The sequence below is a fragment of the Carcharodon carcharias genome, chromosome 16 (genome assembly GCF_017639515.1).
Source record: "Carcharodon carcharias isolate sCarCar2 chromosome 16, sCarCar2.pri, whole genome shotgun sequence".
Classification (NCBI taxonomy): domain Eukaryota; kingdom Metazoa; phylum Chordata; class Chondrichthyes; order Lamniformes; family Lamnidae; genus Carcharodon; species Carcharodon carcharias.
The window spans coordinates 107810649-107838055 of record NC_054482.1 but is presented as its reverse complement, the minus strand read 5'-3'; the positions used below and the strand labels follow the sequence as shown (position 1 = coordinate 107838055).

The window sequence follows — 27407 nt, the reverse complement described above, 5'->3', positions numbered from 1 at the left end:
AGAGAATTGCCGTGGGTCTGGAGTCACATGTAGACCAGACCAGGTAAGGATGGCAGATTTCCTTCCCTAAAAGGATATTGGTGAACCAGATGGGGTTTTTCTTTTTACAACAATTGACAATGGTTTCATGGTCATCATTAGACTTTTAGTTCTAGATTTTTATTGAACTCAACTGTCTGCTGGGGTAGGATTTGAACCCAGGTCTCCCTGGATCTCTAGATTTCTAGTCCAGCAACAATACCACTACACCATCACCTCCCCCTAAACATTATTCAATGTTAACTCAGTTTCTCCCCACTGATGCTGCCTCCATCCAACATTCCCTGCTTTTAATGACAAGAAATACTATCCTTAGAGGCAATATGGCAAGAATGAGTTTATTATTTTGTTTCTAATGATTTTACTCAGGAACAATCTAAGATGCAATGAAATTCGTGAACATTACTTTATAAACTTGGGATTTCTAAAGGGTTCAGGAATAAGAAAACAACAAGTTATGACCATATGTTCTTATTACCTGATCTTCAGAGTCTGACTCAACACCAACAGCATCTGTAAGATCCTCGAGCAAACTGAGGTCCAGTTCACTGGGGCCTGGTAGGTTTGAGGAAATAATGTCAGAAAATAGGGAGAGAACTTAAGAGCGAAGCAAAATCTGTCTCCTATTGAAATCTGCTGCAGTTCACAATGGTAAATGTTGACATTTAGGGCCAATCAATTGGTAGCTCTCCCCCCTCCGAATCTGAAGGTTCCCACTCCAGAGGCTTGAGTGCAAAGCCTAGGGTGAAACATTCCAATAAGTTGTTAAACTTCCTGCCCTCTCAGGTGGACATAAAAGATGGCACTACTGGAAGAGGAGCTGGGGAGTTCTCTTGGTGTCTGCTAGTATTAGTGGCAGCTGGAGTTTTTATTCTTTGATGGAGTGAGACATTAAGCCAGGGCCCCATCAGCCTTCTCTGGTGGATGTGAAAGATCCCATGGCACTATTCCAGAGAAGAACAGAGGGACTTATCTCCAGAGCCCTGGCCATTATTTATCCCTCAGTCAACATCACTAGAATAGATTATCTGGCCATTATCACATTGCTGTTTGTGGGAGCTTGCTGTGCGCAAATTGGCTGCTGCACTTCCTACGTTACAACAGTGACTACGCTTCAAAAATATTTCAGTGGCTGTAAAAGGCTTTGGGAAGCCCCGAGGTTACCTGCTACCTGAAAAGAGAGAATGTGCTAGGTTACGGGGATAAGGCAGGGGAGTGGGACTAGGTGGAATGCTCTTTCAGACTCGATGGGCTAAATGGCCTCCTGCTACACTGTAAAGATATTGTGACAATGTAAGCCATGATATGACTATTAGCTCTTTCCCAGCCAGCATTTGTTGCCCATCCCTAATCATCCTTGAACTGAGTGGCTTGCTCAGGCCTTTTGAGAGTCAATCACATTGCTGTGGGTCTGGAGTCACATGTAGGCCAGACCAGGTAAGGATGGCAGATTTCCTTCTCTAAAAGGGCATTAATGAACCAGGTGGGTTTTTACGCCATGGTTATCATTACTGAGAGTAGCTTTCAATTCCAGATTTTACATTTCCACCAGCTACACATGGGATTTGAGCTCATATTCTCAGAGCATTAGCCAAGGTCTCTGGGTTATTAGTCTGGTGACATTACCACGACACCAACATCTCCACCATCTCCCCTTATTGGGGTACTGGACACCTCCCTTTCTGTCCAGGCCTTGTGTGCCAGTTTACTAGAATGGTATCGGGGACGAGGGGCTTCAGTTATGTGGGAAGACTGGGGCTCATCCTCCTCACACCAGAGATGAACAAGGGAAGATTATGAGGAGAAATTTTTTTAGCATAGCGAATGATGGTCTGAAATTCACTACCTTAAAGTTTGGTAGAAGCAGAATCGATAGTAACTTTCAAAAGGGGAATCGGATAAATACTGGAAAAGGAAAAAAAATGCAGGTCTATGGAGAAAGAGCAGGGGAGTGGGACTATTGTTTAGCTCTTTCCAAAGAGCCTGCACAACAAGATGGGATGAATGCCCTCCTTGTGCTCTGCAACACCTGTGATTTGGAAATCTTTCAGGGACAAATGAAGGAAGTCGGGTTTTTTTTCCAACTCATCTCCTCGGTAAGCGTGCTCTGGTGAAGCTGGTTATTTTTCTGAAAATCTACACTCACTAAGATGCGGAATTCGGGAGGAGAAAAACCACAAGGTTCAGTCTTTGCATCAAAGGGTTGAGTCTGGGGAAAAGACTGGGGAAATTTTGGCCTATTCACCCCAGAGATGAGGGAACTGACTGGTGAAGTAATGAATGAAAATCGCCGTAATCCCAGAGGACCATAGGCCGCTCTCTTGTTACAGAGACATGACTGGTGGTGAGTTTAACCTGAGGGTCATCACAACTCAGGTGAGAGGCGAGGTTGAGATGGTGGGTCCTTCAAGGATGACCTCGGTCGGTACAGGAATTGAACCCACGCTGCTGGCGTCACCCTACGTCACAAACCAGCCGACTAGCCATCTGAGCTAACGTGGAATGGAAAGAGCGAATCCGGATGACTCCTTCAAATTAAACTGTGACTTTGGAATAAGGTTCAAATCAAGAAAGAAGAAAGAGCTAGTATTCATATTATGGCTTCCATAACGTCAGGGTTTGCAAAGGCCTTTACAGCCAATGAAATATTTTTGAAGTGTAGTCACTGTTGTAAGGTAGGAAGTACAGCAGCCAATGTGCACACAGCAAGCTCCCACAATAGCAATGTGATAATGACCAGGTAGTCTATTCTAGTGATGTTGATTGACGGATAAATAATGGCCAGGACACCAGAGATAAGTTCCCCTGCTCTTCTCTAGTTTCGTGCCATGGGATATTTTACATTCACCAGAGAAGGCTTGATGTCTCATCTGAAGATGGCACCATGGAAAGTGTGGCACTCCCTCTGCACAGAGCCAAAAAAAAAAACTCCTGGACAAATAGATGGAAAAAAAAGCCTCTGGAAACTTCTTGAGTCCTTCAGGTGATTAAGCCCTGTCAAAGAGAGTGAGCGGTTGTTTGGAGATAATGAAAAACCACTTTGAATGACAGCTCGGGAATGTGTAATGCTGATTGCCACAATGGTAGGTGGGATGTTTTCTCAACCCCGTTCCTGTTGTCATGGTTTCACAGAACTGCCTCTCATTTCAATTCCCTGCTCCAAGATGTTTGTCTCTCTCTGTGTCTACCACAGCCTGCCTGCCAATTCTGTCCAGTTTCAGGACTGCATTCTCAACCAATCACAGCTGGATAGATGCAGAAATGATTGTCACTTGATCGGAGATCACACGCTGAGGTTAAAACCTCTAGCATTGATGTGTACAGATCAGTAAGGTCCCAGATCCAATCTTGGCCGGAGCCAAAATGTGTTGAGGCTGTGGGTCTCCCCTCTGAGTCAGAGATCGTAGGTTCAAGACCCACTCCAGAGATTACGGGCACGTAGCTCAGGCTGACAGGAACCTTGTGCAAATAAAGCAGTGGAGTACAGGATTAAACTCAGCTGTGATGCACTACATGGCCGGATAGCCTATTGTTAGGTGGCGACAAGTTTGCACTTGGAACAGGCATTTGGAAAACCAGTGACGGTGCAACTTTACCCCGGCGAAGGAATCAACGCCTTTGGGAGAGGTGGCTACACAAAGGAAGGCTGCTTGGTCCATTTTCAGCTCACCCACTGAGAACAGACCCGATAGCTCCCACATCCCCATCACTCTCCCCACTGAAGAATCTCGCCTCCACCTAATCAGCTGAACGCCCATTCCTCGTGTTGATATGTACGTGAAAGGCTTCCTGATAGGGTAGATCAATTGGACGTTTTCTAGTTTGAACCCACGACCTCTCGGCCCACTCTGCAATCCAGTCCGACATAAATTATTCAGGTCTACCTTTTCCGTACTTTAAGAATCACCCCCAGCGAGATCTCCTCTCCTTTTGAGGCCGAGATGCCTAACTTACTGCGGAACGGAAAAATAAAATAAGTAAAGTCACACAACCTCTTCTGGGTTGTGAAGTATGAGGGTTGTTACTTCGGAGTGAAGCTGACAATATTATTTCAGACACAGTCTTGACAGATTTTGCTTTCCAACTGTCAACAATTGCTACAAGTCTCTCAGCAACTGCTTCTCCCTCCACCTGCTATCCTCCAGCATTTCATACAAATGGTTGTCCAGCATTTTGAGCTTACCAGCCACAGGGTCCTTGGTGGGGAAGAGTTTGCTGTCGACTGCTACAGATATATCATAAAACACCTCCTCCTCATCTCTGTCTGCGTCCAGCTGGGTAGACATTGGAAAAAAAAGTCATGTCATCAACTGCATTCCATATTTAATAATATCAGTGATCTTGTGCTCAAAGCTCAGTTCCATATCTCAAGGTTAGTGTGACAAACACAGATACTTAAATGACTGAATCAGTCAGACGTTACCTGTCCGTGTCTGCATCCATCGGTACCATCCAGGATCTCAGACTTGAAAAGACTATAAGGGTGGGGTTTTCCCAGATTTGCACTAAGTGCGGTAGTGGGCGGGTAAAACGACCTTTTACCAGCTGGCCGCGATGGCGGGTTCTCACGCTGTATCATCCCGAAGCCGCCTCATTATTTATGCGCGCCCGGGAAACACGCCGTTTCCATGGCCGGCGAGCTCTCGTTCGCTCACCGACCATCACCCTGTCACTGCATCACGCTGGCCACCATATTTAAAATCCAGACACAAGCGCACATCTCAGTGCTTCCAGCTGACCCCTGCTGCACAGAAGACATGGCTCTGAAACTGAAGAAGACTCCAGATTCAGCAACGCATCCTTTGAGCGCCTTTTAAATGCCATGGAGGTCCACCGGGATGTCCTCTACCCCCGATCTGGCCACAGGATGGGCAGCAACACCACTAACCTGGCTTGGGAGGTGGTGGCAGCGGTGGTCAGTGCCAGCGCCCTTCAAAAGGGGACAGTCACTCAGTGCCGCAAGAGGTTGAATGATCTCCTCCGTTCCGCCAGGGTAAATCATTCATCTCATCACTCAACGAACACACTCACAAACCCATCGCACATCCACAGGGCCCTCACTCACTGCCGGTTCAAGGAACATCACCATTCACTCTCTCACACACACCTTCATTGTCCTCATCCCGTCTGTGGGACCGCTCACCATCCACACATGCCAGGCATACTTATCATCCGGCCCGGAAGGTGTCCTGCTTACACATTCTCTACCTCTATCCATGCAGGACAAGCTGGCACATGGCAAGAGGGAGAGGTCGCAGACCGGTGATGGAACACCCAACATCAAGGTCCTCATGGACTTTGAAAACAGAGCCATCCATCTAGCTGGCGAGGACCTGGGCCAGTCCTGTGCTGACAGTGAGATTGGCGCTGCTCTACCAAGTGAGGATCCAGCAGTGCAACATCCATCAGACAACCATGCTGTGAGTGATGTGTCTTTTTTCACAGGCCACTGTCATGCACTAATTATCTCCCCTTGCTTTCACAGGCACATCTACCAAACAGCCCACAGAGTCCATGACCCAGGGCCTCCAATCAAGCCCCAAAGACACCTCTGAAGAGGAATCTGAAGGCACCCTCCCTGAAGTCCCGTCACAGCGCTCCCCCTCATCCTCAAAAGTCGCCTCAGACTTGCACCTTGACCTCCACACCCCCACCCCAGCCCACCGCTACCAGTTGGGCAGGGCGGCACTTAACCCCGGCCTCCCCGACGCCTGCAAAGCAACAGGCGACCCTGGCGAGCTCTGCAGAACGATGGTGTTCACTCGCCCCCAGTTCCCCCAAAGTGCAGGCCGCCATGTGCACGTTGCCTGCGTGCTGTTGTGAGAAACGTTGACGTGCTTTCCCGCCGATGTGGGCGGACGATCCAGCAGCGGCGGGGGGGGGGGGGGGGGGGGGGGGGGGGGGGGGGGGGGGGGGGGGGGTAGTTGCTAGAGCCTGGGGAAGGCCCGATAATGATACGCTGGTGTATTACAATGAGGTTCCCGACGGCCGATGGTGGGAAAAATGACAGCCATCGGTGGGCTTAGCGGACAATCACAACCTGCCTTCCTGCCATCATGAAATATCGTCCGCTCCTGCCACCTATCATGCCTGCACCAGTGGGCACTGAAAATGCCACCCTAACGCTCGTAATGATGTAGAAGACACCACCTGTCATTTGTGCTCAGCGAGTTATCTAGTTTATTGCATTATTGGAATCACCGTAGTTCACTGACATAACCCTGAATCATGAGCATAGAATCATTGAAGTTTTAACTAGGAAGGAGGCCATTTGTCTTATGTCGCTGCTGGTGTGAGATTCATATTGGAGTTGTCTATTCCAATCCCTACTCTTTGCTCTTTTCCTATGTATTTTAATTACCAAATGCATTAAAAAGCTTCTTCTAACCTCTAATTTGTGTTTATTCACCAACCATGGAGGAAGTTGTACTTCACTGGCTCCCCTCGAACTTTTGGGAACTTTGAACAATTCTAGAAGATCTTCCTTAACCCTTCTCAGCACAATATCCTCTAACCATAGTAATGTTCTAGTGAGTCTCTGCTGTATTGTTTCAGTTTTCCTTTCTATATCTATTTTTTTATTCATGGGATGTGGGCATTTATTGCCCATCCTTGATTGCCATTGTTCAGAGGGCACTTAAAGGGTCACCCAGTCTGGAGTCACATGTAGGCCAGACCAGGTAAGGATGGCAGATTTCCTTCCCTAAAGGACATTAGTGAACCAGGTGGGTTTTTACAACAATCAACAATGGTTGTCCAGATTTTTATTGGATTCAAATTGCACAATCTGCTGTGGTGAGATTTGAATCCAGGTCTCCAGAGCATTACAATAGGGTGTCAGGAATACTAGTCCAAGTGATAATACCACTGTGCCACCACCTCTATAATGGAGATTTCAACACTGTCGTCCCACCAGTGGTCTAACCAGGTCACATATAGAGGGGGGTCATATACCGAGGAAAGCTCCCTTTTGTCATGAAGATATAATAATTTTCATAATGTTATTGTGATTTATTGTAAAAGTGGGTTAATAGTGGGATTTGGACTAGTTTCTTTGTGTGTACCTGCATGTGAGATTTAATTGAATTGGAGACAGGTGGTCTGGAGGTTTTTGAGAAACAAGAAGCTAGGTTTGACGTGCTAAATAGGTAAACATGGCTGAAGTTTTAGAATGTGAGGTGTGAGGAAAAATTGAATATATAGATAAATTAGGTTAGTTTGAATTTCAAAGTGATGATAAGATGTTAAGACCATAAGATGTAGGAGCAGAATTTGGCCATTCGGCCCATCAAGTCTACTCCGTCAAACAATTCACGGCTGATCTGATAATCCTCAACTCCACTTTCCTGCCTTTTCCCCATAACCCTTGATTCCCTTACTGATTAAAAATCTGTCTATCTCTGTCTTGAACAAACCAGCCTCCACAGCCCTCTGAGGTAAAGAATTCCACAGGTTAACTACCCTCGGAGAAGAAGTTCCTCCTTATCTCGGTTTTAAATGGGTGACCCCTTACTCTGAGATTATGCCCTCTGGTCCTAGACTCTCCTAGAAGGGGGAACAACCTCTCAACATCTACCCTGTCAAGCCCCCTAAGAATCTTATATATTTCAATAAGGTCACCTATCATTCTTCTAAACTCCAATAAGTACAGGCCCAGCCTACTCAAACTCTCCTCATAAGAAAATCCCTCCATACCTGGGGTCAACTTAGTGAACCTTCTCAAACCTGCCTCTTTCCTTAGATAAGGGGACCAAAACTGTTCACAGTATCCTATGTGTGGTCTAACTAGTGCCTTGTATAGTTTTAGCAAGACTTCCCTATTTTTTATCCTCTGTTCCCTTTGAAATAAAGGCCAACATTCCATTTGCCTTCCCTATTACTTGTAGAACTTGTATGTTAGCTTTTTGGGATTCATGCACAAGGACCCCCAAATCCCTCTGTGCTGCAGCCTTTCTCCATTTAAATAATATTCAGCTGCTCTATTCTTCCTGCCAAAAAGTGTACAACCTCACGTTTTCCCACATTATATTCCATTGGCCACTTTTTTTGCCCACTCACTTAACCTGTCTCTATCGCTCCGCAGAATCTTTGCATCATACTCACCAGTTGCTTTCCCACCTATTTTTGTATCATCCACAAATTTGGCAATAGTACATTCACTTCCCTCATCCACGTTTAATCTATTTGTTTTTACTATTACCTTACCGGAGGTGTAACTGGGAGACGGATTAATTAGGGGTTTTAGGAGGTATTATAGTAGTAATTTGTAGACCTGTGTGTGTACTTGAAATCCTTTCTTTTGTTTTGTTTAATTTAGTTTTGTAAAAAAAATCTCCTCGTCCGGGTGAACTCATTACTACTGAATTCAGGGCTTGCATCTCGAAATAAAATACAAATTGCAAAATCGTTGTGACTGCTTGATCGAGTTTCCTTGTGGATTTGATCTGCCTGGCACACATCATTTAACACTTTACATTCTCCTATCAAGCACTTCTCGGGCAGGCACAGCACGGGTTAGATACAGACCAAAACATCCTTTACATCGTCACATCAAACATTCCCAGGTCAGGTACAGCACAGTTTAGATGCAGAGAAAAGCTCCCTCTACACCAGCTTATATTTCAGCTCTTTCCTGGACTCGAACTCAAGTTCTGTCGAAGGGTCATGAGGACTCGAAACGTCAACTCTTTTCTTCTCCGCCGATGCTGCCAGACCTGCTGAGTTTTTCCAGGTAATTCTGTTTTTGTTTTGGATTCCCAGCATCCGCAGTTTTTTTGTTTTTATCCCTCTACACTCTCCCATCAAATATCCCAGGTTAGCTCGTGTAGCCTAAAGAGAGACCATTCAACCTACTGCACCTATCCTAACTCCCAAATAATCCCACTGCCCCACATTTTTCCCCGTAGCCCTGTAAATTTCTCATTTTCTGGTATATACCCAATTCACTTTTGAAAGTTACTATTGGATCTACTTATACCATCCTTTCAGGATGTGTATTCCAGATCAAAATAACTCGTGTAAAAGAATTTCTCCAATATTCCCCTTCTGGTTCTTCCCTGTTTTAAATCTTTGTCCTCTGGTTAGCAACCCTCCTGCCAATGGAAGCACTTTCGTTCTATTTACTCCAGAAGAACACGTCATCATTTTAAACACCTCTATTAAATGTCCCCTTAACTTTATCTGCTCTGAGCAGAACAATCTCAGTTACTTGCACCTCTCCATATATCCGAGTTGTTCACTTCTGGTACCGTTCTCCTAAATCTCCTCTGCACTCTTCCAGAAGGCCTTTTTATAAGCAAGCAGTACCCCCCATTGGTGGCAGGGGAACAGCAGATGCTGCCACTATCATTACTGACAGATGTGTGACCAAATTTAAAGTTATACCTGGAAGATTTTGGGACTCATAGCCCTTCCATACGGGGGCATTCTTGTACACTGGACGGATCAGAAATGAGGAATATCACGCAGGGTTGTCAGTGAATTGCACAGAGGGCTAGGATTGCTGATCTCACACTTAATACCCAACGTTCTGGATCAAATTCTCCATCTGTGATGAATGGGTTAGCACACCAAGGAACTTGGTATGGCTGCATGAAGTATTTGTACAACCCGATAATTTTTTTTATGTCTTAGGAACAGGCGGAGGCTATTCACTCCTTTGAGCCTGTTCCACCATTCAATGAGATTATGTCTGATGCGTATCCCAACTCCATCCATCCACCTTGGTTCATCATTCCTTAGATTTATGATACCCAACGTTACTATCAACCTCTATTGTAAGATTATTGATTGGGCTAGCATCCAATGCTTTTTACAAGCATACGATCATACAAGAAGGGAGCAGGAGTAGGCCATTCGGCCCCTCGAACCTGCTCTGCCATTCAATAAGATCATGGCTGATCTGTGTGTGTTGTGAATTCCACATTCTCATCTAACCCCCGCTAACCTTTGATTCCCTTGCCTAACAAGAATCTATCTACCTCCGCCTTAAAAATATTCAGTGGCCCCCCCCACCTCCACCACCTTCTGAGGTGGAAAGTTTTAAAGTCGCACAACCCCCTGACAGAAAAAAAGCTACTTCTCATCTCTGTCCTAAAAGGGCAACTCCTGATTTTAAAAATAGTGCCTTCTTAATTACTTCCTGTATCCGTGATGCCCACATCCCACATACGAATATAACCCGAGTCCCGTCATAATTGTCCCATCGTGACTGCTATTTGGGTCAGGAGCACTCGGAGAGGCTACCTCGGTTTCACCAAAATGGAAATCGGGAGGGAACTATCCAAACCCTCACAGCACAAAAGAGATAGAATACATCCCAAACCGCATCATCCCAGATTGTAATTAGGTTATCTGCAGCTGAAATAGCACAGGTCTCAGGTAGGCATTTTAAGATTCTAGGCCAAGAAATTGCTTATTTGCCACTTAAAAATAATCATGCACACATAAGATTAAACATCAGATCTTTTAAGGGAGAAAGGAATATGCTGATAGAGTTAGATCAAAAGGAATGGGGAAAGTCTGTTGTGTAACATAAGTAATGACATGGATTGATTAGATCAAATGGCCTGTTCCTCCCCTGTAAATTCTGTCTAATTTCCAGCAACTCGATAACCTACTTTTAAAAAAAAAACTCAAGGTGTTGTCTTCTCTCAGGAAACTGTCCCAACCCCTTATGAATGACCGCAGTCAATCCCTACTCCCTGCTCCTGAGGTTAACGTGAACATATGAATTAAGAGCAGAAGTAGGCCTCTCGAGCTTAAGCTCTGTCATTCACAGAATCACACAGTGCAGAAGAGGCCCTTCGGCCCATCGAGTCTGCACCGAGAAACACCTCACCTACCTACCTAATCCCATTTACCAGCACTTGGCCCATAGCCTTGAATGTTATGACATTCAATAAGATCGTGGCTGATCTCGACTCCACATTCCCACCTACTCCCAATAACCTTTCACCCCCTTGCTTATCAAGAATCTACCTACTTCTACCAAAAAAATATTCAAAGGGCGGGGCAGGGATGGGGATGGTGAGCGTTTCCTACTGTGGAACCCACTGGGAATTCGCACCTTAACGCCCGGCCCCATTATGCTGTCAGGGGTCTCCTGACATGATGGGCTGGATGGCACATGCCCTGCTGTCATATCCAGATGCCATATTTACAAGGCAGGAGATGGTCTGAAGAGGACAGTGAGCTCCAGTGCCAAAACTCAGCGATACTTCTCTGGGCATCCTGCTGGACAAGGCAGAGGGCAGGAGGGATGTCCTCTATCCAGAGGGTGGGAGGAGGAAGCCGAGCAGGGAGATGAACCTAGCATGGGAGGACTTTTCCAGGGCAGTCAGTGCCCGAGGTGTGCACCGGAGGACTGCCCTGCAGCGCAGGAAGCGGGTGAATGACCTCACCTGCGCCGCCAGGGTAAGTGGACCCTCTACCGCTCACATTCACCTCACTGAATGGAACAGGGGCTTCAGTGGCAACGTGACAAGAGTGATACCTCACAGCCCCGCTGCAGTCCATCTCCTCTGCATGTGGAGAGACCACTGCGGGTCCCTTACCCCTCCAAACAAAGAGCTCACATGCTGTCTGGGAGAGGCAGGTTCAGGGCAGGTCGGGGGGTTGGAGAAGGCAGTCCAGGCATTGAAGGTTGAAGGAACCAGCAAACATTGCCAATGACATGCCTCCGAGGTTTATCTTTAAGTATGCATGGGCTCAGCACTCTGGAGGTTTCTGCCCCAGAACCCTTCTGGACAACCTGCAGTGCATCACTCATGTGGCACACAACCCACTAGGTTCTTTGCAAGACCGGAGGCACGAGAGAGATACCTCAAACCCCAATTGCTCTCAACCCCACCTTCTCTCTTTGTTCAGGAAAAGTGAGCCCATTATAGGAGAGAGAGGGGGAGGAGACAGAGTGGCCTGGCCACACTTCAAAGACCTAACAGACTTTGAGGAGCAGCTGGCAGGGGTGGAATGGTACTGAGCCTGTGAGGAGGGAGAGGTCAGCTAGTGGCCTCCATCTGCTAATGAGCCATGTATGTCACACTGAAACCCAAGGGTCACGCGTTGGAGGCAGCTCATGCAGTCACTCGCTCTCTCCTTGCTCACTTCCAGCTGCCAGCAGGAAGGGGGCAAGGCCCGAAGCAGATGAAGCCCAACCCACCAATGAGACAAGCCCAGGGCGGACTGAGGAGGAAGAAAATGCACCTGTAGAAACGTCACAACAGTCACCTGTACCCTCCACCAGCTCAGAGGTCTAGCTTAGGAAAGGTCCCCACGCTCTGGTGATCGCTGCGCAGACACATGTCAGCAGCAGTTTGTGTTGGGGGGGTGGGGGCAGGGTCAGCCAATCTCACCGGCACTCGGAGAACTGCTGGGGAAGAGGCATCTGCGACGTCAGAGTTGGATGAGGCGCCTCTGGAGTCGGTCGCTCACAAGATGCTGGTGAGGGAGCAAGTAGTGGGGGAAAATATCAGGCACAGGTGGGGGGACATTTCTCAGGGTGGCCCGTCAGGCAGAGGGGGTCTGTCTGCCAGTTCTGATGAAGTAGGGCTGACCTGTGCATGCAGGGAGGTCTCCATGGAGACCCTGGTCCATCAGTTTCTGCCAGAGCTGTGACAGGCCTGCACTCCATCGCTGGAGCCATGGTTGAGCTTTCGCTCTGGCTACACAAGGGATGGAGCTCCTCAACTTCCCTCTCGGTGCTCCTTTCCCTCAAGGAGTCAGGCAGGGGCCCCTTGGGCACCTGAAGGGAGAAAGAGTGGCAGTTGGGCACCACCGGGACCTCCACTCCTTCCGCATCCCCCTTGCCTGTGACCCCTTCAGCCTCGTCCTCTGAAAGGCAGGGCAGCCTAAGTAAGCCCTCGGGTCCCCAGAGGATGGCCAAGGTCATTCAAGGCAACATGGCAGACTGCCTCTACTCCTGCTGCGGAGGTCGGGGGAACCCTGAGAGGAAGTGGTAGGGAAACAAAAATTAAGACGTCTTGGTTTCCCACGTGGTTACACGGGTGTACTATTATTGCTAAACTTATCAGACTTTTGTAAATATAATCCACTTGCACTTTAATCATGTTTAATCATGTGATTTATGTGCGGTGGTCATGGAGCCTATGTTTACACCACCCCCCCTCCCCCACAACCACTATCTGAGGGATACTTTATTTGCCCTTGGATCAGGCATGTGCAGGTTAGAAAAGGTCTCTGCCAGGGCCCTTGTGAGCCGTGTGCAAGAAGCCTTCCCACACCCGCTGAGCCTTTGCCCTTCACGCTCTCATATATCACAATGGCTCAGCATTGTGAGTACTATACGCTGGAGTTCCTCTTCAGTTGAGCTGACCTGTGTCTCCGTCCATCCCCGATGATCCAACTCCCATCCAGCATCTTGAGATCTCCACCACGAGGCTCTGCTTAGTTGTGAGCGGCTATGGTTGTGGGTCCCTTCAGCATCCAGTCCAATACCTTTGCCCCTCCTCCCATCACCCACACCTTTCCCCCTATTGGCCCCCCAGGAATCACACTTGACATCCCTATGGGCACCCTTCAACCCTCCATCACCCTCTGTCCCATAGGTCAATGCCCACAACCCTACCCTTCTGAAGAGCTCACCCATCATAGTAGATCTGCCGCCCCCCCATTCTTCCAATCCCCAGAACCAGTTTCTCATGTCCCCTCCAACAACCTTCAGTGCCCCTTCAACCAACATCATAGCACCCTCACCCTTTGACCCTACCAGCTCCCACTGTCCCCTTTAACCCTCACCATCCCTTCCTACCAACATTAGGATACACCACCACAGATCCTCCCTCCCAATTCCTTTCCTCTTTCCCCCCTTACCCATTCACACCTGCACACCCCACTCATGCCCGTTCACACCTACATACAACCCACCCCCGTTCACACCTGCACACCCCACCCACCACCCATACATGGCATGGCCCTTCCCACCCTCCCACTCCATAGCGTCTCACCCATTCGATGACCCCCCTGCAACATCTCTCTTCCCCTGCCACCCCCATCCACCTGTGGGCCTCCACAGCTGCCCCACTTCTTCATTCCTCTCCTCCCCTCCTAATTCCCCCCCTCACCCCAGCTCAGACCGTCACTGCCCAACAATACCTCCTTCAGCCTTTCACCTGCAGCTTGAAGACCCACCTCCTGGAACCTGCTGCAGCTTGAAGATCTGTGTGGCTGCTGCTCCGCCTACCCCACTGTGGCACACGCTGTTCCAGAGTCCGGTCACTTTGAGGGGGGGGTTCCCATCCTTCCACCCTGAACTCTGAAGGCTGCTACTGGTCTTCAGGTGAGTGCCCATATCTCCATGTGCTCTTTCTCCATATTTCAACTCTTTCTTGGACTTGAACTCAAGTTCTGTCGAAGGGTCATGAGGACTCGAAACGTCAACTCTTTTCTTCTCCGCCGATGCTGCCAGACCTGCTGAGTTTTTCCAGGTAATTCTGTTTTTGTTTTGGATTTCCAGCATCCGCAGTTTTTTTGTTTTTATTACTTTCTCCTCAGCTCTGTCTTAATACGAGTGTCCCCTTATTATTAGTGGCCCCTAGCTCTAGATTCTCTCACAAGAGGAAACATCCTCTCTACACCCACCCAGTGAAGACCTCTCAGGGTCTTTTTCAAAAATGTAATGATTCTGAAAATAAATGCTTCTTGATTTCTAACTGTTTGCACGTGTCTATTGCTCTTATTCCATCCTTGTTCATCTCAAATAAACCTATCCAACTGGGCAAAGTTTATTCCCTATCTTTAAACCTTCGAACAAAAATAGTTACAATTCCTGGCGTTCATCCCGACAGCCACAAGCCCTTTTCACGGCGTGACCTTCTGACTGCTGAGAAAGACTACGCACTAGAGGTAAGCAGAGTCTCAGCACTGCCGGCCAGTGCAGTACAGTACAGCCCAGCCAAATTATGCACAGCAAGCTCCCATAAACAGCAATGTGATAATCAATGTAATTATCTTAGTTTTTGTGGTGTTGATTGAGGGATGAAAATTGGCCAGGTCACTGGGGTTAACTCCACTGCTCTTCTTCAAAATAATGGGAACTAATTTTCACCTGAGAGCCAGATGGGTCCTCAGTTTAATGTCTCAATCAAAAAACAGCGTCACTGACAGTGCAGCACTTCCTCAGTAATGCACGGAAGTATCAGCTCTGATTTTTTGTGCTCAAGTCCTGGAGTGGGACTTGAATCCAAAAATCATCTGACTCAGGCAAGAGTGCTACCTACTGAGCCATTGCTGACACACCATAAACTGGGACGCTTATGCTGTGACTCAGTCAGTGTGGAGAAACCTATCCCTCAAGCTGGCAGGTTCTTGACCGCTGCTGATCTCCCCGCATACTGCAAGCATGTCTTAATGTTACAATAGTCTCTTTAATATCAGAGGTGGAGAAACGTATACTGACTGGCCTTGTGATTCCTCCCCTTTTTAAGCAGCGAATGATTTGGTTGAGGGAGGAATGTTGGCGTAACCCCCTGGTTCTTCTTCAAATAAGACCATGGAATCTTTAGCAGTTAGGATCATACCCTTATCCTATTTATCCTATCAAAGCAGTCTGGATGTTTCTGACACTTAAATTTATTTCTACAGAACGTCTTAGTCTGGAAGTAGCTGAAAACCAGAGGGACAAATGTCAAGACATTTGTTTGATTCCTCTATTAGTGACTACAAGCTGTTTTATCCTGCATTCTTCCAAACTCTCGTTATTCAGAGATCGGTATTAGTCTCCTTGAAAAGTCAACTGTCAAATGCTTGATGGCTCTTTCTCACTAATTGCACTCTTCTCATGGTAACCTAATGAATATTCAACACTTTTGCAATAAAATTATAGAATTTGCTTCATTGTATGCAACATGTGTGGTACCATTTACATTACAAGTCCCATTACTGCAACTCGTTTGTTCCACTCAAATGCTCCTAGCCATTTTAGCCTTTAATTCCGATAGGTATGTGCCAACAAGGGTTACGAGCACCTGCTTTTGTTTTCACCATCTTCCAGATCAAAACTGCCCTTCCCTTTCACCCAGCAACATGCCAAGCCTCCTTCGGCAGCACTTTCGAAACTTGCCGCCTCTACCACCTGGAAAGGTAAGGGCAGCAGATGGATGGGAGCACCACCACATGCAAGTTGCCCTCGAAGACACACACTATCGTGACTGGAACATATATTGCTGGAAATCTTTCCCTATCAGCACTGTGGGCATACGGGTTAGGAGAAGGAGTAGGCCATTCACCCCTCAAGCCTGCTCTGTCATTAAATAAGATCATGGCTGATCCGATTGTGACCTCAACTCCACATTCCACCTACCCCTGATAGGTTCTTGACTAACAGAATCACAGTTTATCTAATTCAGCCTTAAAAATAATTCAATGACTTTGCCTCCGCTGGTCTCTGGGGGAGAGAGTTCCTCAGACTCACTGACCCTCAGAAAATATTCTCCTCATCCCCGCCTTAAAAAGGAGATCCCTTATTTTTAAATTGTATCCCATAGTTTTAGCATCTCCCACAAAGGGGAAACATCCTTTTAGCATCTACACTGTCAAATCACCTCAGGATCTTGTGTGTTTCAATAAGATCACCTCTCAATCTTCTAAACTCTTCATAGGATACCCCTCATTCCAGGAATCGGTCAAGATCACCCTCGCTGAACTGCTTCTAATGCAGTTATGTCCTTTCTTAAATAAGGAGACCAAAACTGTATATAGAACTCTTGATGTGGTCTCACTAATGCCTTCTTCAACTGTAGCAAAACATCCCTACTTTTATATTCCATTCTCTTTGCAATAAACAACAACATTCCATTTGCTTTCCCAATCACTTGCTGTACCTGCAAAACTAACATTTTGGGATTCATGTACCAGAACACTCAGGTTCCTCTGTACCTCACAGTTCTGCAATCTCTCCCCAGATAAATAATATGCTGTTTTTTGGTTCTTCCTGCCAATGTGGATGGGTTCACATTTTCACACCTTATACCCCATCTGCCAACTTTTTACCCACTCACAGCCTGTATCCTTTTGCAGACTCCTTATGTCCTCAAAACTTACTTTCCTATCTATATTTGTGTCATAAGCAAATTTAGCAACCATACATTTGATCCTGCCATCCAAGTCATTGATATAAAAATCGTTAGTAGTTGAGGTCCCAGATCACTGTGGCACTCCACTTGTCACATCTTGCCAACCCGAAAATGATCCATTTATCCCTGCTATCCTATTAGCTAACCAATCCTCTATCCATCCTAACAGAAGGTTACCCTGACATCATGAGCTCTTATTTTGTGTGGTAGCCTTTGATGCAGCAGCTTGTCAAATGCCTTCATAAAAATCTTAGTACAGAACATCCACAGGTTTCCCTTTTATCCATTTTGCTTTTTACTTCCTCAAAGAAGTCCAATAAATTAGTCAAATGTGACTTTCCTTTCATAAAACCATGTTGACTTTGCCTAATTACATTGAGGTTTTCTAAGTGCTCCGCTATAACCTCCGTAATAGTAGATTCAGCATTTTCCCCTCTGACTGGTGTTCAGCTAGCTGGCCGGTAGTTTACTGCTTTCTGTCTCACTCCTTTCTTTATTAGGGGAGTCACATTGGCTATTTTTCCAATTTGATGGGACCATTCCAGAATCTAATTTTAAATTTGCAAAATTCCCTAATGCACCTACTATCTCAGCAGCCAGTTCTTTTAAATACCCTGGGATGAAGTCCATCAGGACCTGGGAACTTGTCAGAAAATTATTAGAACTAAAAGCTAAGTACTCTTCCCCTGGCAATTGCAATTGTTTTTAAGTTCCTCTCTCCCTATCACCTCTTGATACACACTTATTTCTAGGATGTTATTTGTGTCTTCTACATTGAAGACAGATACAAAATATCTAGTCAATTCATCTGCCATTTCCTTCTTTTCTATTAATTCTACATTCTTACTCTCTAGAGGACCAACACAACTTATTCTTTTCCTTTTTAAATATATTTCTAGCTAGCTTTCTCTCATACTCTAATTTCCCCTTCATTTTTCTCACTATTCTTCATACTCTGCCCAAACATCTAATCTACCACTAATATCTGCAGAATTGTCCACTTTGTTTTAATCTGATACTATCTATCTTTAACTTCCTTAGTTAGCCTCAGGTGGTATATCTTTCTGCTAGAGCTTTTCTCTCTCGCTGGAATGTATCTCTACTGACCTAATTTCCCAGTTTACTTTAGCCAGTTCTGTCTTCACAACCTCAATTTCCTTTATTTATTCAAATTCAAAACACTCACCTTAGACCCAGATCAACCCTTCTCTCCTGTGAACTGAATGCAAAATTCAATCATGTTATGATCACTGCTACCTAGGGGCACCTGTACTAGTAGGTCATTGATTAATCCTGTCATGCTGCACATTACCAGATCTAGAATATCCTGCTCTCTGGTTGGTTCTAGCACGTGCTGTTCTAAGAAACTGTCCCGAAAACATGGAACTCATCTTCCACCCTATCCGATTCACCCAATGTACATTAAAATCATCCATGATTATTGACCTATCTTTCTCACAAGCCCACATTATTTCATCCTGTATACTCTGTCCGATGAAGTGGTTATCTTTATGGGTGTGGCTTTATAAGCCCCCCTAAGTGATTTTACTATTTTACTCCCACAGTGATCTTCACTATTTCTTATCACTACCCAAACTGATTCTGCATCTTGATCTTTAGAACTAAGGTAACCTCTCTCTATTGTATTAATATCATTCTTAATTAACAGAGCCAACCCACTACCTTTTCCTAGCTTCCTGGTTTTCCAAAATGTCATGTAACCTTGAATATTCATGTTCCAGCCTGTGTCATCTTGCAGCTGTGTCTCTGTAATGGCTATCAACATCCTGGGGGCTACTAAAGCAAAAATTGCAGGAAAAACTCAGCAGGTCTGACAGCATCTGTGGAGAGAAAGAGAGAATTAATGTTTCGAGTCCGTATGATTCTTCTTCAGAGCCAAGAGAAGTAAAAATGTGGTGAACTATATACTGTTTAAGGGGGGGTTGGTACAGGTGAAGCTGGATAGAAGGCCAGTGATAGGTGGAAGCAAAGGAGAGATTGCAAAAGATGTCACAAACAGAAGGTCGAAGGTGTGTTGATGGTGGTGATACTGGCTAAAGGAGGTGCTAATGGTGACATTAAGAGTAGAAAGCAGGATGAGCAAGTGACAGATGGCCCTAGTGATGCGTTTGGTCTCTCCAACGTAGAGGAGACCTCACTGGGAGCAGTGAATGCAGTAGACCACATTGAGAGAAGTGCAAGTGAAATGCTGCTTCACCTGAAAGGAGTGTTTGGGCCCTTGGACGGTGAGGAGGAGGGGAAGTAAAGGGGCAGGTGTTGCAACTTCTGCGATTGCACGGGAAGGTGCCATGGGAGGGGGTTGAGGTGTTGGCGGTGATGGAGGAGTGGACCAGGATGTCCCAGAGGGGACAGTCCCTACGGAATGCCGACAGCATGGGGGCGGCGGGGTGGTGTGTTTTTGAGGGGAAGATGCGTTTGGTGGTGGCATCATGCTGGAGTGGAAGTGACGGAGGATGACCCTTTGAATGTGGAGGCTGGTGGGGTGAAAAGTGAGAGCAAGGGGGATCCTATCATGGTTTTGGGAGGGAGAGGTAAGTGTGAGGGCAGATGCGCGGGAGATGGGCCGGACACAGTTGAGGGCCCTGTCAACCACAGTGGGCGGAAAACCTCAGTTAAGGAAGAAGGAAGACATGTCAGAAGCATGGTTTTGGAATGTGGTATCATCGGAACAGATGTGATGGAGGCGAAGGAACTGAGAGAATGGGATAGAGCCCTTGCAGGGAGCAGGGTGTGAGGAGCTGTAGTCGAGGTAGCTGTGGGAGTCGGTAGGCTTGTAATGAATATTGGTGGACAGTCTATCGCCAGAAATTGAGACAGAAAGGTCAAGGAAGGGAAGGGAAGTGTCAGAGATGGGCCATGTGAAAGTGATGGAGGGGTGGAAATTGGAAGCATAATTAATAAATGTTTCCAGGTCTAGACGAGAGCATGAAGCAGCACCGAAGCAATCATCGATGTACCAGAGAAAGAGTTGTGGGAGGAGGCCCGAGTATGATTGGAACAAGGAATGTTCCACGTACCCCATAAAGCGACAGGCATAATTGGGCCCATGCGGGTACTCATAGCCACAGCTTTTATTTGGAGGAAGCGAGACGAGTTTAAGGAGAAATTGTTCAGTGAGAAAAAATTCAGCCAGACGGAGGAGAGTAGTGGTGGATGGGGATTGTTCGGGCCTCTGTTCAAGGAAGAAGCAGAGAGCCCTCAGACCATCCTGGATGGTATAGAGGGATTGGACATCCATGGTGAAGAGGAGGCCGTTGGGGGCCAGAAAACTGGAAATTGTTGATATGATGTAGGGCATCAGAGGAATCGCAGATTTTGCTTTTATCCTGGAGGTTACTATTGACCAGAAATTGAACTGGAATGGCAATATAAATACTGTGGCCACAAGAGCAGGTCAGAGGCTAGGAATTCTGTGGAAATTAACTCATGTACCAACTCCCCAAAGCCTGTCCACCATCTACAAAGTTCAAAGTCAGGAGCGTGATGGAATACTCTCCATTTGCCTGGATGAGTACAGTTCCAACAACACTCAAGAAGCTCGACACCATCCAGGACAAAGTAGCCCGCTTGATTGGCATCCCATCCACAAACATTCCACTGTGCCTCCACCACCAATTCACAGTGGCAGCAGTGTGTACCATCTACAAGATTCAATGCAGCAACTCACCAAGGGTCCTACAACAGCACCTTCCAAACCCACGACCTCCACCACCTAGAAGACAAGGGCAGCAGACACATGGGAACACTACCACCTGGAAGTTCCCCTCAAAGCCACACAACATCCTGACTTGGAAATATTCCTTCACTGTCACTGAGTAAAAACCCTGGAACTCCCTCTCTAACAGCACTGTGGGTGTACCTACACATGGGCTGCAGCCGTTCAGGAAGGCAGCTCACCACCACCTTCTCAAGGACAATTAAAGTGTTACCCTCCCTTATTCAGATTTTAAAGTATGCTTTTAAGTACGATATTCCTATTTAGCTGATGTAAGGCAACAGGATTGTTGGATTAAAAAAACTATTTTCTATTACACTGAGTAAATAAAAAATATATTTTTCAGTAACACCCGTCAGTGGGAACTTGCTGTTCTTTTTCACTGATTGCTTAAATAATCTGGTCTAGCCAACAATGCCCACATCCCATGAATAAATAAAAGATAATAAATATTTATTTCTATATGAGCTGTCAATTCATCTGCTTTATGAATGCTACATGCAGATACAATGCCTTTAGTTCTGTGCTTATATCATTTTTGCAATCTCTGGTCTTCTCTGCTGGTGCACTTAAGTTTAGAAGCTCTGTCCCTTCATATCCTGCTCTGATCATTACTTTTCTTTTTGCTACCTAGCTCTCTTGCCTTGTCTTCTGGATCACTAATGTCCTTTAGGGAAAGAAATCTGTCATCTTTACCTGGCCTGTCCTACGTGTGACTCTAGTCCCACAGCAAGGTGGCTGACTCTTAAATGGCCTAGCAAGCCACTCGGTTGTATCAAACCACTACAGAGTCACTGTAACAGTTCAAGAAGGCAGCTCACCACCACTTTCTCAAGGGCAACTAGGGATGGGTAATAAATGCTGGCCCGGCCAGCGAAGCCCACATCCCATAAATGAATAAAAAAATTGATCACATCTTCCCACAGTTGATCCCCTGTCCCCGTGATTTAATTTAAAACCCTACTGCCCTAGTTATATGACCCACCAGAATTCATTCTTGGTAAGGCTAACAACATTTATTGCCCACTCTTGTTGTCCTGACAATGGAGTGGCTTGCCAGGTCACTGCAGTGTTAAGAGTCAATAACATTAGGCCAAACCAGGCAAGGATGGCAAATTTTCTTGCCTAAAAAGACATTAGGGAGCCAGTTGTCTTTTTATGATAAGGCAGCTTCATGGTCATTTTTATTTTGAAACGGAATTCAATTAATTAAATTCTCCTGGAACATCAGTCAGGCCTTTGGATTACCATACCAATAAGATAACCACAATACAAACTTGAAATGCTTTGGGATGGATCTGAAAAGGGAATATAAATATGTGAAACCTTTCTCTGATGAAATTGTTGAGGTAAGACATTGCTGATTCCTACTTGTGCGTGATCTGTTAGCGATGGCAAGTTATTTGACTGTGTGGGGCTTGACTCAATCCTGAGGCTGACCCTAACCCTTGTCTGATATCAACCCTGGCGTGTGTTTCCCTCCCTTATTCAGATTTAAAGTACGCTTTATTCAGTAGATGTAAGGCAACAGGATTGCTGGGTTATCAAAACTATTTTCCATTATACTGAGTAAGTTAAAAAAAATGCATTTCTCAGTAATACCTGTCAGTGAGAACTTTTTGTTCTTTTTCACATTTTCATTGATTACTGACAAGCTGAACAGCAATTGTTTCTTTCCAGCTGCTTTTGCAGGCTTTCTAATCTTAACCAAGGCTCCTGGCAACAGAAACCCCGCAGCACTATTCCAAAGAGAGCAGGAGACTTCTCTCCCCACATGTCACAGGGCCAATATTTATCCCTGTACCAAAGCCCAAGTAGATTCTGGCCTTTACCTCCATGCTGTTTGGAGGAGTTGCTATGTGTGGACAGGCTGCTATGTTTCCTACATTACTGCTGCCTTATCTTGCACCAAGTCCCTATCACCCCCTATACTAGCTAACCGTAATTGACTTCTGCTCAAGCAAGGTCTTGATTTTAAAAAGATCATTTTTGTTTTCAAATCCCTCTGAGGGGCTTCATCCCTCCCTACCTCTAGACTCCTCCAGCCCTACAACCCTCAGATATCTGCACTGCTCTAATTCTGGCCTCTTGCGCATTTCCGATTTTAATCTCTCCACCATTGCTGGCTGCCTAGCTCCCAAGCTTTGGAATACCCTCCCTACCCCTCTTCACCTTGCTTTCCTCTTTTCAGACATTTCTTAAAGCCTACCTCTTTAACCAAGCTTTTGATCATTTGACCTAAAAGCGGCTTTGGAACGTCTGAAAGCCATGAAAGGTGCTACGCAAATGAAAGTCTTTCTTTATGGCCTTCCTAAAGCAAAATGCTAAAACAGAACAAAATAGTTCAGCTAAGATCCTGTGTGTATCCAGCATTAACCCCTTATTTTTGTATTGCAAGCCTCTTGATATAAAAGGAAGGTTTAGTTTGACTGGTTTCCTGGCCTTATTTATATGCACCATCACTTTCAATAACCTGTGTGTTGAAGTCTGTCTGCCCCACTTTCTTTCTTCTTGCAATTTCTTCGCAGATGAAGATTTTCTGAAAGGTTGTACTTTCCTTCCTCGGTTGCAGGCTCGCTGGTGACTAGTCAGGCCTATCTGTGATCGACCGATTCTCCCACAGCAGGTGCAGGTGTAATCGCTGCTGGGAACAATTGGATCTATCATTCTCCTCCTTTTCTCTTCAATGCTGGCTCTTCACTCAGCCTCAAAGGTGTCTGCACCACTCCGGAGTGTGGCATCCCCAGGCATCATGATCTATGGCCTACGCTTCCCACTGGCGATGGTCAATGTGGCACACGGAGGGCGACTTCTTCAGGGAGCCCTTGAAACATTTGTGTGGGGCCCCTCTGACCATAAGGTGTAGGAGCAGAAGTAGGCCATTCAGCCCATCGAGTCTGCTCCACCATTCAGTGAGACCATGGCCGCTGATAATCCTCAGGTCCACTTTCCTGCCTTTCCCCCATAACCCTTGATTCCCTTACTGATTAAAAATATCTGCCTTGAACATACTTAACGACCCAGCCTCTCTAGCAGTCTGCGGTAAAGAATGCCATAGATTCACTACCCTCTGAGAGAAGAAATTCCTCCTAAACTGTCTTAAATGGGCAACCCCTTACTCTGGGATTATGCCCTCTGGTCCTAGACTCTCCCACAAGGAGGAACAACCTCTCAGCATCTACCCTGTCAAGTCCCCTAAGAATCTTATATGTTTCAAAAAGGTCACCTCTCATTCTTCTAAACTCCAATGAGTACAGGCCCAACCTACTCAACCACTCCTCATAAGAAAATCCCTCCCTACCCAGAATCAACCTAATGAACCTTCTTCGTACTGTCTCCAATGCCAGTATATTTTTCCTTAGATAAGGGGACTAAAACGATTCAATGTTCTAGGTGTTGGCAGTGGTCAGCTCTCCGTACAACACAATCTTGAGCAGACATCCATCTGGGCAATGTGACCAGTCCAACGCAGTTGGCTTTGCAGGAAGATAGCCTCGATGCTGGCACTGACCAGCATCACATACGCCTTCTAGAGCACTTTCATCTGCAGCACCTTCAAGATCCACTGGCAGGACCACATCACAAACATTTGATGGAAACAGCCATCACCACCAGCATCGAGGCAACCCACCTGCAAAGCCAACTCCATTTAAAATCTCACCATTTAACCCTTTCATTACTTTAATGACAGACTGAATATCTCACTCCGGAAAGCAAAACAATTACATTTTGAAATGTAAATCTAACATATCTTAAGTTGCAAGACCTTGGTAAAGACATAAAAAAGCCAAGGGGGAAATGAGAGGAGTTATTTTGCCTATCAGGAAGTTATGATGCTTGATTGGCACCCCATCCACCACCTTAAACATCCACTCCCTCACCACCAACGCACAGTGGCAGCAGTGTGTACCATCTACAAGATGCACTGCAGTAACTCACCAAGGCTCCTTAGACAGCACCTCCCGAACTCATAATCTTTACCATCTAGGACAAGGGCAGCAGATAGATGGAACCAGCACCACCTGGAGGTTTCCCTCCAAGTCACTCACCATCCTGGCTTGCAGATATATCACCGTTCCTTCACTGTCGCTGGGTCAACATCCTGGAACTCTTTCCCTAACAGCACTGTGGATGTACCTACACCACAGGGACTGCAGCAGGTCAAGAAGGCAGCTCACTATCACCTTCTCAAGGGCAACTAGGGATGGGCAACAAATGCTGGCCCAGCCAGTGATGCCCACATCCTGTGAAAGTTTTGAGAAAAGGTCCTGAATGCACTTCCTGGAAGTGGGGTGAAAGTAGATTAGTTAGTGAAAAGAGAATTAGATATATACTTGAAAAAGGGAAAGAAAATGCAGGGCTATGGGGAAAGAGCAGGGGAGTGCGGGATAATTGGATAACTCTTTCAAAGAGCTAGCATACCCATGTTGACCTGAATGGCCTCCATGATTTCAAGATATCACCAAGGTTGAAAAGTAGAGGCGAGGTAATTGAGAGCTAATGGTAACATAACACAGAGCTTGGGTTTAAATTGTAGGAGGTAAGAATTTCCCATTCTCCTGGGCTGAAAAGCATGCAGAATCCCCCAATTTATGTACACATCGGTTTGATGGAGAAGGATGGAGGACGTTGCTGGAGCTTAGGAGAAAGAAGAGGATAGGTCAGAGGCTGGCTAAATGTTGGTAAAACATAAAAGCTTACAATGGAGGGGGAACAGAGAGAAGTTGCAGCTCATTTTGGGGGCATGGTTTACCTCATGCGTCTTCATTCCATGGAGCACACACCACCCTGACTTGGAGCTAAATCACTGTTCCTTCAGTGTCACTGGGTCAAAATCCTGGAACTCCCGCCCATGGTTGTACCATGGAATAAAGACAAATTGTCAACCCTTTAGGAAACGAGGTAATAGCAGCTCACCGCACAAGATGCACATGAAAAGTCAAAATTATGATGGGCTGGGAGTGATAATGTCGGTGTCATATTCCGTTCAGAAGGTTTAAAATGCTAACACCCTACCGTAACAATCAGACCTCTTTCCTGGAAATACTTGACCAATGGGATGGTGTTTTGCTTGAAGGTGGTCAGTCGTCTCTGGATGGCTTTGGGATTGTCGTCAGGGCGACCTTGCTGTGCTGCCCGCTTTTCCAGCCTCTCTTTCAATTGGTGATTGGCACATGCAAGGAACACAACTAAATCTGGGGTGCAGATCTGTTGAACAAGATTAAAAAGGAGGTGGGGGAGGGGGGAAAAGAAACATACTGAAGCTGCATTAAGGACCGATATAGAGAATCAATCAGGCCAAGGGGCAGGTCAAGCCTGTCAGTTAGGTCATGGCTGATCTGTACCTCAGCTCCAAACCCCCCTCACCCAACCAACACGGACTTAACTTAGGCCGGGATTTTCTACCACTGCCGAAAGCCGATGGGCCACTGGCTGGGCTGCCACATCCCCCACAGCGGCTCCTGCCTTGGCAGTGCTGGATAATTTGGCATTCGTCTTGAAAGCTCCAGCTGTCCAGGCAGCCGCAACCTCTTGGGAGGAATGAGTTCTATGTTTCCATTGCCCTTTGTGGGGTAAAAGTAATTTCCTTCCAAAAACGCCCTAGATGGTTCTCGATTCCTCTGCTGGAGGCAACAGATCACCTTGGGAGCTAAAACATTTTTTTTTGTGGCAGAAGTGAATAAGTCTCACTGCCGGGATCGAAGGCGCTACCCGACCCCCACGTTGGCAGGTGCCGGGACCCTGGACAGCATCGGTGGAGCGAGAAGCAGCGTTAAATGTTGCGAGGCGAAAACGAGCCTTCTTCAGAACGCTTGGTCTGAAGAGGAGACATGTCCAACTCAAAGCATTAACTCTGTCTCTCTATCTCTCTCTCTCTCTCTCTCCACAGATGCTGCCAGACCGGAGGATTGCTAGCACTTTGCTTTTTATTTCAGATCTCCAGCATTTTGCTTTTATTCCAGAATTAGAAGTTGCTCATTTATGACCGGGGTGTGGGGGTGGGGGGGGCGTACTAGTGATGCAACAGGTTCCCAAAAATCCAGGATGGAATGAGATGTGCAGCCAGTTTCCCAGATCCATTTCCACATAACGCTGCGTCGATTCGGACACAAGAACGTACAGACTTCTAAACGGTAGGGTTCAGACTGGGAGAGCAGGAGAGCCTGCAGGGTGGAGGTGGTAAGCGGAGCTTGAGCAGCGAAACGTGAAGCTGCTCGAAAGCATTAATCGCTCAACCAGACAGTCGTGGCACTACTGTTTGTGGGATCTTGCTGTGCTCAAATAGACTGCCACATTTCCTGCCTTACAACAGTTAACTATGCTTCAAGATGCCCTGAAAGATCCTAGGTGTATGCAGGTTCCGTCTCTTCCGTTAATTGTGGATAGTTAGGAGTCCGGGGAAAGAAACATGAACACTGCAGACATCCTAACCTTCTAGAGCACAGATGGAAAACTATTAATGGATCTATAGTTTATAATGCAGGAGAAACGAAGGTTTAAATAAATTCTGTAAATGGAATCGTAGAAATCTCTTTCAATTG

General features: G+C 46.3%; 1 protein-coding gene across 1 annotated transcript in view; it reads right to left on the bottom strand.

Moving 5' to 3' along the window:
* Positions 1 to 27407, bottom strand: part of ak5 (adenylate kinase 5) — a 79496-nt gene that overhangs the window by 29830 nt on the left and 22259 nt on the right. The window contains exons 6-8 of the mRNA XM_041208296.1: positions 25882 to 26073; positions 4223 to 4313; positions 518 to 594 (exon numbers count right to left, since the gene is read on the bottom strand). Of these exons, the coding sequence (XP_041064230.1) occupies positions 518 to 594; positions 4223 to 4313; positions 25882 to 26073 (360 nt within the window). The remainder of the gene's footprint in view (positions 1 to 517; positions 595 to 4222; positions 4314 to 25881; positions 26074 to 27407) is intronic.